Source organism: Taudactylus pleione, unplaced genomic scaffold (assembly GCF_031769625.1).
Source record: "Taudactylus pleione unplaced genomic scaffold, aTauple2 ptg000253l, whole genome shotgun sequence".
Classification (NCBI taxonomy): domain Eukaryota; kingdom Metazoa; phylum Chordata; class Amphibia; order Anura; family Myobatrachidae; genus Taudactylus; species Taudactylus pleione.
In genome coordinates this window covers 2279535-2292049 of record NW_028284655.1, presented here as the reverse complement: position 1 = coordinate 2292049, position 12515 = coordinate 2279535, and the positions used below count along the sequence as shown (strand labels likewise).

The following is a 12515-nucleotide window of genomic DNA, read 5'->3' as shown; positions in this document are numbered from 1 at the left end:
GTGTGTAATATCGGTGTGACCTGTTTATAGTGATCAGTGTGTATCAGGTGTGTAATATTGGTGTGAACTGTATATGGTGATCAGTGTGTATTAGGTGTGTGATATTGATGTGACCTGTGTATAGTGATCAGTGTGTATCAGGTGTGTAATATTGGTATGACCTGTGTAAAGTGATCAGTGTGTATCAGGTGTGTAATATTGGTGTGTTCTGTCTATAGTGATCAGTGTGTATCAGGTGTGTGATATTTGTATGACCTGCGTAAAGTGATCAGTGTGTATCAGGTGTGTAATATTGGTGTGTTCTGTCTATAGTGATCAGTGTGTATCAGGTGTGTGATATTTGTATGACCTGCGTAAAGTGATCAGTGTGTATCAGGTGTGTAATATTGGTGTGTTCTGTCTATAGTGATCAGTGTGTATCAGGTGTGTGATATTTGTATGACCTGCGTAAAGTGATCAGTGTGTATCAGGTGTGTAATATTGGTGTGTTCTGTCTATAGTGATCAGTGTGTATCAGGTGTGTGATATTTGTATGACCTGTGTATAGTGATCAGTGTGTATCAGGTGTGTGATATTGGTGTGACCTGTGAATAGTGATCATTGTTGCTACAGTAAGTGAGTTGTGATGGGCTAAAAACAAACATTGCTTTATCATCATTGGCTCTCCTCCATTGATGTTGGGATGTTGATGTTGGGAAAGCACGGGACCTCTTGCAATAATGGTAATACACCGACCATCAGTAGCAAACCATAAATGTCTTCTAATCATTGATGGTTGATGTCCATCCCTAGTCAGAGGTTTTCCTTAGCCTAGCATGTTACCTATCTCCATTGAAGGAGTTTATATTTACCTACAAGGCAATGACACAGCCTATGCTTACTCTAATGTTTCATCCTGTATGTGAATTTGTGACAGTGGCTGTTAGGTATTATTTATAGTCAGTGTGAGGATTAATGTCTGGAGGCGCTCAGCACCCCTGCTGGGGAGAGGATAGACTAGTAGTTCAATTTGGTTTAACATGAAGGAAGTGGAAAGCTGCAACTGAGAGACAGAGCTCGTACCTATTAAAGTCAGCTTTAAAAGCCTCTTATTTTAGACAGAGTGATGCCTGTTGCCAGGCAGCCAGCACAGGTAGGAGACCGAATTACAGTGTTATAGTGAATCCTGTAACACTACGCTTGTGCAGTATACAGTATTTCTCTACAGACTGTGGGTGCGCACTAGGGGGCTAATTTTAAATTGCACGCTGATGCGACCCTTTATAATAGTTTGTCGTAGTCGCATCTGCTAATGCTAGTAAAATCCCTTTCTCTGGTGTATGAATGCGCTTGGGTTGGGACGCCCACTTTGTGTGTCTGCCGTCACAGCCATCGGAAGCACCAACGGGACTAGCGCCAGCACCATGCTAGGTGCAGAATCGCCTTCATAGTATGCCCTCCAATGTACGCCACTAAGCAAGAGTTTGCAGTCACTCCTGTGACAAGCCTGCGACACTCCCACACACCCATCAGATTGAATACCTTTGTGCATCTGTTTAGTCACCGCTCAGGAACATCAAGTATTCCAGTGTCAGTGCGGCTCAATCGGTCTAGCGACTGTGTGATGAACACACTGTGGGACGCATGCGCCCTGCGGATTTTTAGATATATTAGATGCATGTCACAAAGAAAATGTTGCAATACAAGTGGAGCAAATACATGTATTGTTTGTGTACGCAGGGCATATACAGTATACTGGCCTTTGCACAGGGGCGTATCTATAATGGGTGCAGGGTGTGTGGGGAACACGGGCCCCTGGGTCCAGGGGGTCCCGCACTGCACACCCTGCACCCATATTACTTACCTCTCCGGAGTCCCACGTCGGCGCGGGGGTCCGGCACTGTAAAACGACTGGAAAATGGCCACGGCTGTACATACACTCTAGTGCCCAGAGTCTATAACTCCGGTGCTGGCCGCGCACAGCTCAGTGCGCTGCCGGGCGGAGAGGAGGGGGCCCGTGTCGGAGACAGCACACGGGCCCCCTCCTCTCTAGAAATGCCCCTGCCTTTGCATGTACCCAAAAATACTAGACAGCTTTATTTTTACACTGCAATTTAAAGCTTAGGGTGTCTACATTTACTGGATGGAGATAAAGTGGAAGAAGATAAAGTACCAGCCAACCAGCTCCTAACTGTCATTTTTCAAACACAGCCTGTGACATGGCAGTTAGGAGCTGATTGGCTGGTACTTTATCTCCATCCAAGGCTTAGTAAATAGACCCCTATTAGTTTGGACACTCCCCTTTCTGCACATGTTACATATGTCCTACCTGCAGGGCGGCACGGTCTTACCACGGTGCAAATCTGCTCCATGTATAGATCTTTTTGCTGTGCTCTCCCAAGTCTGCATCACCAGCCCCACTGTGTGCTCTATCTGTGCTATCCAGTGCGTCTATGAGGCCACTCCAGCTGCTGCTGCTCCTTTCAGTCAGTGTAAAGGGTATTGTTGTGTAGTAGAGGAAGCTCTATTGATCTCTTCTGCCGTCTCGTTTGACGAATAATAGAGAGCGTTAATCTCCCCCCTGGGAGTGTATGAATATTCACATCACCCCCTGAACAAGGGAGAGTGGGGGTATCCGAATGTTCTGCTCTCCTCTGATTGGGCGTCCTATTCTCCCTGGTACCCTGCTCCCATCTATCTCCGCTCCTTCCCCTGTGACACTTGTCTCTGTGTGGAGAGAGAGGAGGGACAGAGGGAGTGACTCCCACACCCGAACAGCAGAGAGGTGAGAGGAGAGGTGCAGCATTGTCTCGGTGTACCGGTGTGTAATCCGTATTGTGCCTTCCTGTGTGTGTGTAACAGTGCCTGCAAGTGTAGGTGTGAGTGTGTTTCCATGCTGGCATTGTATAGTGTTGGTATGAATTGGCTTGTGTTGTAGTGTCATGCTGTAGTGTGTTGTTGTTCATCTCCAGTGGCTGCAGTAAGAAATGTCTGTGATGTGTGTGTGTGTGTGTGTATGTGTGTGTGTGTTCTGATAGTAATATACAGTATGAATTGATGCAAGTGTATGATCTTGTCTAGGTGTCTCAGGGTCCCCCCCCCTCTGGGTTTCTGGTGTCCCAGTGTTTTGTGACATGGGGGAAGGGCGCACCCATTCAAATGCAAACTACCTCAGATCAGAATTGAAATGAAGAGCTGCTACTGACAGACAGTTGTGGATTTGGGATTGTGCGTGTTTATTGTGCAGAGAATAGTGTGTGATGTTTGTTCATTCTCTGTGTCTGCAGATATCCACCTACATACAACAATCCTATGTGTGGATGTACATGAGTATCTCTGTGGCAGTGAGCCTGTAGCTCAGCAAATTGGTGAATACATCTTTGTGTGGGAGATGGGTAGGAGGTGCAGGCAGCATCTGTCCTATTCTGCATAACTAATACGTCCTGGACTGTAGAGCCCAAAATTCAGCGACTATTAAGTCAAAATGAATTCACAGTCTCTGGTTTGAAACTTGTCTCTGATTCTGCAGACAGCCAAACCAAGGGCTCTGTGACTGGGGTGATGTCCATAGCTGGCCAGGGCTACAGAAGGACTGGGCAAGGATAGAGTGCTGTAAAGTGAATAGTAATGTGGGATAATCAGTGATATTTTGCTTAGAAACATGTAAGTATCACCCTTCTTGGTAATAAATGATCACATCTTTCCTCACTGCAGGTAAGATCACAATGGACTCCTCCCCCAGCGGTCAAACAAAGGTGGGGACCATAAAGAAACCTCAAACTTCTAGATCCTCTTTATCTAGAAGCACAATAACTGGAACCCCCTCTCCATCTCCCAAAGTGACCACAGCCAGCCCCCGACCAGCAGCCCCCAGGAATGCAGGTGAGAGAACCGTCTACTCTCTGTCATCTATTCTATCATAGCCTAGTTCTGTATCATCTACATATGCTAGTCTGTATCATCTACATATGCTGTGCTACTGTGCAATGGGGACAGTACCTGATATACAGTATGTCGAGAGGAACAGACCTTACAGACTGTATTCTATAGGGAAATATATTATATATTTTTAGTGTGTAATTGGTAGTTAGCATCATATACTTAACCAGATAGTGTTATTTAGCTCATGAGACATCTAGGAGAATTGATGTAGCATTAAATATCCATTGTCTATGTAATACGGTTACAAGGTATTGCTGTGCAGGGAAAGGAGGGGGTTTCATACAGTAGATGTCACAATAAATCATCCCTGACTAATGGAGAAGGGTGTTCTGGACTAGAGGTGTCAGTTCTAGCAGCAGAAAGCATTGCGTGTACAAGTCTCATTATAAAGATATGTATCTTATATTATTACAAAAACACATTACTCTATGGTTCTTTCCCATATCACAGCTTTTGGAGATATTATAACTAAAATTAAAAAAAAATTACATTGGTATATTTTTACCCTTGTAAAATCGTATTACAGTGACCCAGCTACTGTTATTTTACCCCTGTAACATCTGTTTACCGTAACTCATAAATGTCTTATTACCCCTGTAACTTCTTTCCTCAATAGCCCATCTCCTAAAAGTATTATTACATCATAACAGCTTCTTACAGTAACACATTTCCTTAATGTCTTACTACTCCTGCTAACCATTATGTTTAGAATTAGGGTGTGCAGTCCAAGCCCCCCCCTTCCCCCCTTATACTCCTGCTACATCCCAATGGTCTTATTAAGGGGCCCATATGTATATTTTTGGCTTAATCCCCAAAAACACCAGTTTTCGGGGGTTAACCGCAATGATTAAGTTCTCCCATCACAGAGGATCCTTTCAATCCCCCTTAGGTTTCTATGGCGGGTGCAGTGCTGTCAGATTTACCAAAGCGAAGCATTCCTGAGTTTCGTCACTGCACCTTACGGCGTCCTAAGATGGCGTAGGGCTGCTGTAGCCTATGGCCGCCACACATGCATTGTCTGTAGACCACACATGCACAGGAGTCCAGCACAGGAGTGAGACGCAGTCCCTTCACTCTGAGCACATTGCAGGGACGGGCTTCTTTTGGAGTCACTGTCCCTGTGAGTGCTTTTTAATACATCCCGGTACTATGATCGCCTACTGTAATGCCATCATGGGCACTAATAACATGCCCAGATTGCATTGCAAATACGATAATTGATAAATGGGCCCCTATATTCCCTGCTGTTCTTTATCTTCACTATACTCCTCTGCTTAGTTCCCTTCACTCTTCTTTCCATGCCTCTTTCTCCCTATCTTCCATCTGCCCAGTGGTGTAAGTTCATCCCAGACGCCCGGAGGCAAGTTATTATTTGGTATCCCCCCCCCCATCACACTGTAATATAGCAATTCGCATGCAGACAGGCTATAGATAGATGAAGGCAGCAGCTGTTGGTCTGACATGGAGCTCTACACTAGTGTATGGTGGCTTCTCAGGTGCCGGGATCGGGTGCCATGTATTGGGCGACCGTGACGGTACACTCCGGGTACATAGTTACAGCCCTAAGTGGGTTGAATATGTTGTGCACAATGGCGGAGGTGCCCCTTCAGAGCTGGAGCCTGGAGGCAGGCGCCTCTATTGTCTCCCATTGTTCTGCCCCTGCATCTGCCTTTGATCATACAGTATGTCTCTTTTTGAACCATGTTCATAATTTTTTTTCACCCTGTACCCATAACCCTCTTTATTACACCCTCACTACATTAGCTCTTCTCTGCCCCTAATTATCCCTTTACTTCTACCATAATACCTTTCTCTTTTGCTTCCCTCAGCCTGCGTTCTCCTCTCACCCGCTTAGCCTGCATTCCTCTTTCACTGTTCATCATCCCGCATTTAAAATTCCCTCTCCCTCATCCCAAATTCCTCTCTCACTCTCCCTCAGACCTCGTCCCTCTCTCCCGTGTCCCTCTCTCACTCTCCCTCAGACCACATCCCTCTTTCTCTCCTTCAGACCACGTTCCTCTCTCACTCTCCCTCAGACCGTGTCCCTCTCACTCTCCCTCAGACCGCATCCCTCTCTCACTTTCCCTCAGACCGCATCCCTCTCACTCTCGCTCAGACCGCATCCCTCTCTCACTCTCCCTCAGACCGTGTCTCTCACTCTCCTTCGGACTGCGTCCCTCTCTCTCTCCCTCATACCGCCTCCCTCTCTCTCTCTCCCTCAGACCGCCTCCCTCTCACTCTCCCTCAGACCACGTCCCTCTCTCCCTCAGACCGCATCCCTCTCACTCTCCATCAGACCATCTACCTCTCTCACTCTCCCTCAGACCGCGCCCCTCTCTCACTTTCCCTCATACTGCGTCCCTTTCTCCCTCAGACCGCGTCCCTCTCTCACTCGCCCTCAGACCTCGTCCCACTCTCCCTCAGACAGTATCCCTCTCTCACTCTCCCTCATACTGCGTCCCTCTCTCCCTCAAACCGCGTCCCTCTCACTCTCCCTCAGACCGCGTACTTCTCTCACTCTCCCTCAGACCGCGTCCCTCTCGCACTCTCCCTCATACTGCGTCCCTTTCTCCCTCAGACCGCGTCCCTCTCACTCTCCCTCAGACCGCATCCCTCTCACTCTCCCTCAGACCTCGTCCCTCTCACTCTCCCTCAGACCGCATCCCTCTCACTCTCCATCAGACCGCATACCTCTCTCACTCTCCCTCAGACCGCGCCCCTCTCTCACTCTCCCTCAGACCGCGCCCCTCTCTCACTCTCCCTCAGACCGTGTCCCTCTCTCACTCTCCCTCAGACCTCATCCCACTCTCCCTCAGACAGTATCCCTCTCTCACTCTCTCTCATACTGCATCCCTCTCTCCCTCAGACCGCATCCCTCTCACTCTCCCTCAGACCGCATACTTCTCTCACTCTCCCTCAGACCGCGTCCCTCTCTCACTCTCCATCAGTCCATTACCCTTCTCACACTCCTTTAACCCACATTTTTCTCTCATTACCCCTCAGCCTATGTTCCTTTCTCACTCTCCTTCTGCCTGAGTTTTCCCTCACTCCCCTTCACCCCATGTTCCTCTCTCACTCCCTCTCAAACTGCATTCTCCTCTCGCTCCACCTCAACCTATGTTCCCTTCTCACACTCCCTCAGCCCTATTTCCTCTCTCATTTTCGCTCAGACCCTGTTCCTTTCTCACTCTCCTTCAACCCTCGTTTTTCTTTCACTCCCTCCTCACCCCACTTTCCTCCCTCACTCCCACTTAGTATGCATTCCACTCTCACTCCCCTCCAGCCCGTGTTCCTCTTTCACTACCCCCTTGCCTGCATTCCTCGCTCACTCATCCTCAGCCCCCATGTTCCTCTCTCATTCTCCCTCAGCTCATGTTCCTCTCTCAAATCCCCTTAGCTTTTTTCTCTCACTTCAACTCAGCCCACATTCCACTCTCCTTCATTCATAACCTGTGCTCTACTCTCACTCAGCCATCGTTCTTCTCTCACTCCAACTCAACCTGCATTTCCTTCGCAGTCATCCTCAGCCCTTTGTTTCCCTCTTTCTTCCTCTGTTCCTCTCTCACTCTCCCTCATTCCATGTTTCTGGCCACCTCCCAGTCACAGCCCATCACTTTTCCTCAATATTTCCGATACCATCTGTCCCGATCATAACAGCGCCTTTTGTGTACACTGTGTGTAACGCACGTCCCGTAGGGGTTTTCAGAAATGTTTGCGCACGCCCAGTTACAAAACATTCCTCAACTATGTGAACATTAGGATTGTGTGCGGCTCTGGCTCAGGCTGCTGCTGAAATATATTATCATTTTCAGCTCCCCATAGGCAATATTTCACCCTCTGTCTTGTTACCTCTGTAGCATCTGACTACAGGAACCTACTGGAGCTTAGGGGCCTATTCATCAACCGATAAATGGCCCGGTAACCATGCTGAAACGCTAGTTTCCGCATATTTTAGTCACCGGGCCATTCATCATCAGGGTTCCGAAAAGGATATTCAGCAAACTCCGAAAACTGAAAGTTTTCGGAATTTGCATCCGAGAACAAGCGCCATCTTCAGACGACGCTTGCTTTCGGATGTGAAGATGGATCTGAGCGGATCCCTCCGCCGCCTCCTCACTACCTCCCTGGGGGCTCCCTACCTCTGGTCACACATGCATAGCCAGGACGACGGGGAAGAGGTAAGTAACGCAGCTACTTCTGTAGCTACGATACTAACTGCTTTTTGTAGCAGCTGTCTCCTCACCGGAGCAATGATGAATTGCTCTGGTGTAATCTATCCCCCACTGCAAGTTGGATACTTAAGTATCAATACTTCATCATCGGAAGCCATACGGCCTTCGATGATGAATAGGCCCTTAATGTCTTACTACAGACATGACTTCATATTATTTTAGCCCAGTTCCTGAGACTCTTGTTACCAGTGTAACATTTTATTTATTTAACCCAGCTCCTGAATGTTTTATTACATATATAACATCTAATTACAGTAATCCAGCTCCTACTTACCTTATTATACTGTACATATGTAATGTCTAATTATAGTAATCCAGCATTACAGCAAACATTTTGTAAACTATAACTCATTTTTATTATTGCATAGATTCACCATGCAAGCCTGTAGCTGGTAAAGCCACTGCTGGAGTAAAGGAAGCCACTGTCACAAAGCCCAGTACAGTCAGGTAAGGCTGTCTATTATATACAGTATGACCATGCAGGTGAGAATGTATTGGATGGTATTAATGGCAGTGTATGCTGGGCATGTTGCTCTGTATGTCCTTGTCCAGTTTCCTTTCTCTGTCCACTGCTTCAAATACCTAATGCCTCAGTTCTATTGCCACATTGCAATAGGTGATAAGCTGACCAGCGCACACACACGTCTTCCCCTGGTCAGTTTCTATGCTGTAAATCGCTCACAAACATGACAATTGCTTTTGCTATTTCTATACTAGATATTAAATAGCTCATAATTGCCATATGCTTTTTATACGGGTGAGGCATACCTGCACAAAGTATTTAGCCTCCCCAAAACACAGCAGCTACTACACTCCTAGATAATTACCCCACATATGTGGGATAATTAAATAGTTGTCATATTGTGTCAAATGTTGTGATGTAATCTCCTTAGAAGTCAGTGATCACAAGAGGGGCATGGCTGCTAGCTGGATATCACTAGCCAGGGCACTGCACTCTCACAGGTATCAATAATAGGCTTAGATTCACTGTAGAGGGGGCATTGGGCTTGATTCGAGCGATTGTTTGCCATCGCGCATGCGTATAAGCTGCACTGTGCGTGCGCAGCTGTCGCATTGCCACTACAGATGCACAGAGGAATCCGTCATATAGTGAGTGACCGGCTGTCAGCGTTTGAGGGTGGTGACGGGGGGTGGTTTGAAAAACCTGTCCGTCTGTCTGTCCGTCTGAACGCCATTTTATGGGCGTGCATGAATTAGCCCATGTGAGCTCTGAGTATCAGGAGAGCACCCAAGGCTGCGGCAGGTCAGACCAGCTGCAAGGGCAAGGTGGTTGCTCGATGTGACCGATATTTACGCACGTAAGTGACATCGTATGCATATGAAAAGGCAGCAATGGGAGTCATTTTGCTCGGTAAGCGTTGCAACCATTAGCATATTTTCGCAGCTGCAATGCATACTAAATCGTAGCCGTGATCGCATTAGTGTCCGTCTCTGAATCAGGCAAATTATTCCTTCTGCTGCAACACAAAGAATAGATTATAGACAGCCGCAACACATGACAGACAGTTGTGGCAATGGTAAAAAGCAGAAATAACAGATATACATAACACACAGACAACTAGTACACACAACAACGAAAAGTAAAAAGGAGGGTTTCCCAGCGATTTTCACAGCTGTGCAATCGTTAATGGAACACAAATTACAATAGAAAATGTATAAACATAAAAGATGAACAATGATGTCTCTTATAAAATATATAAACAGAGTATCCTTATGTAACCTTGAAATTGTAGGCATGTAGGAATGGTATGGGAGAGGCAGTATGCAAGTCCTGGTGACAACGAAGTGGAACCTAGTACTCGCTAGTATTGTGGCCTAATATTAGTCTGTATCGCATGTACTGGTCCGGGATGGCACATGCTGACAGTAATAGTTGGGTATAGTACCAGTGCAGGTGTGGCTCTTAAAAGGTGTGGGTCAAAGCTTGGTGTCAGTATGTGGTGGGCGTTGCACACCATTGTGGACTTTGGTATGGTACCAGTGAAGGGTGGGCCTAATATAAGTACTGGTAAGGGCTCGGTATCAGCAGAATTGGGGCTTGGCATCAGGGAGGGGTGAGGAATGTACCAGTGCAGGGTGGGCCTTGTATAGATACTGGTAAGGGCTTGGTATCAGCAGAGGTGGGGCTTGGCATCAGGGAGGGGTGAGGAATGTACCAGTGCAGGGTGGGTCTTGTATAGGTGCTGGTAAGGGCTCGGTATCAGCAGAGGTGGGGCTTGGCATCAGGGAGGGGTGAGGAATGTACCAGTGCAGGGTGGGTCTTGTATAGGTGCTGGTAAGGGCTTGGTATCAGCAGAGGTGGGGCTTGGCATCAGGGAGGGGTGAGGAATGTACCAGTGCAGGGTGGGCCTTGTATAAGTGCTGGTAAGGGCTTGGTATCAGCAGAGGTGGGGCTTGGCATCAGGGAGGGGTGAGGAATGTACCAGTGCAGGGTGGGCCTTGTATAGATACTGGTAAGGGCTTGGTATCAGCAGAGGTGGGGCTTGGCATCAGGGAGGGGTGAGGAATGTACCAGTGCAGGGTGGGTCTTGTATAGGTACTGGTAAGGGCTTGGTATCAGCAGAGGTGGGGCTCAGCATCAGAAAGGGGTGAGTATTGTACCAGTGCAGGGTGGGCCTTGTGTAGGTACTCGTAAGGGCTTGGCATCAGCAGAGGTGGGGCTTGGCATCAGGGAGGGGTGAGGAATGTACCAGTGCAGGGTGGGTCTTGTATAGGTACTGGTAAGGGCTTGGTATCAGCAGAGGTGGGGCTCAGCATCAGAAAGGGGTGAGTATTGTACCAGTGCAGGGTGGGCCTTGTGTAGGTACTCGTAAGGGCTTGGCATCAGCAGAGGTGGGGCTTGGCATCAGGGAGGGGTGAGGAATGTACCAGTGCAGGGTGGGCCTTGTATAGGTACTGGTAAGGGCTTGGCATCAGCAGAGGTGGGGCTCAGCATCAGGGAGGGGTGAGTATTGTACCAGTGCAGGGTTGGTTTGATAAGTAATTTAAAGAGTGCCTGCTCAGATCAACTTAATGGTTTTTCAATGAAAAGGGAGGGTTAGTAGGTATAATAATTCTGTGTTTGTGTATTATACAAATATATCTGCTGTGTTACAGGACAAAGACTGCTTCCCCAAGCAAATCCAAGGCAGTGCCACATAGAGGTACGTAAGTCTCTATCTGACTAATACAATGACCATAGGAGATCAGGGATATAAAACCCTTTCTGGATCCTCTTGATGACACATAAAAATGTCACCTGGCTTACCCCAAATCACTGGGCCTGTCACAGAATGAGGCTTATGGTGTGTAAGGCTCTGATATACACAGCATTCTAACTCTTAGAAATAACTATGGATCTGGTTTACCAGGACAGTCCTGATTTTTTGTTTTTACACTTTAAGGGCGGCATGCATCAATGAGAAAAATGCGTTCAAACCCCAAAAATGTGGGTTTGACAGCATTTCTCATATGCACCAAGCCCCGGAGTGTGATGTACTCCGGGATTTGGTTGCGGTGGGTAATGCCAGCTTCCCGATGGCGTTACCCATAGAAGCCTATGGACTTCTCTCCGCAGAGTGCTGATAGAGGGATCCAATTGGATCCCTCCCAGCACCCCCACGGCGTGCACGTCCTTCTGCACATGCACAGAAGGACGCCGGAGGGGCTTCTGGGTCATAAACCTGGAAGCCCTTCCACCACAAAGGGCTGCTCTTACCGACAGAGCGGTCCTTTGCAGGGATCGCCATGTATACCGGCATTACCAATATCGGCATGCATGCTGTGACCGGCAGAATACATCGCATAGCGAGTGCAATACGTCATGCATCCCGCCCTAAAACTGTAATGCTTATGCTGCTATAAATTAGATGCATGGGGCTTATTTATAGGTGGACATATTTGTGCTCCAAATGTATGTACAGTATAGTGACTGAAGATCACCTGTATTAGGAGATACAGGGCCTGAGCCAGTTGTGTACACTAATGCAATCGCAGCTGCCGTGTGACAATATAATAATGCATGCAGCATCCACCAGCGACTTCACAGATCCAAGCAAGTGCGCACAAACACGCAGCGCTTGTCACAGATCCTTCGCTAATCGACCATCTGAGTAGCCCTATGGTCACGCAGAATGGGCGTGGGTACTGAGACTGTGGCGCCATGTTTTCTGCATACAGGGTCGCAGTTGTAGGCTGAGACACGCCCCAAAAACAGTCGCTGACACTCCCCATAACAACCCCCAAACAGTCACTGACTGTCAATCACTTTGCAAATAAACCATCAGTGCGAGCGGCATCACTAAGGTACCGTGGCGCGTGCACAGTGCGACCGTGACCCATGCACAGTCAGACGATAATTGC

At 47.7% G+C, this 12515-nt stretch overlaps 1 protein-coding gene across 4 annotated transcripts in view; it reads left to right on the top strand.

Annotated features, from left to right (window-relative positions):
• The first annotated feature begins 2728 nt into the window (after nt 1-2728).
• The window catches only part of PRR36 (proline rich 36), a 70287-nt gene continuing 60500 nt past the window's right edge, over nt 2729-12515 (top strand). For 3 of the 4 annotated variants that reach the window (XM_088480330.1, XM_088480328.1, XM_088480331.1), the window contains exons 1-4: nt 2771-2800; nt 3694-3861; nt 8522-8600; nt 11271-11317. In XM_088480330.1, the coding sequence (XP_088336456.1) occupies nt 3705-3861; nt 8522-8600; nt 11271-11317 (283 nt within the window). In that variant the 5' untranslated portion in view covers nt 2771-2800; nt 3694-3704. The other variant, XM_088480329.1, reaches the window with a different exon arrangement.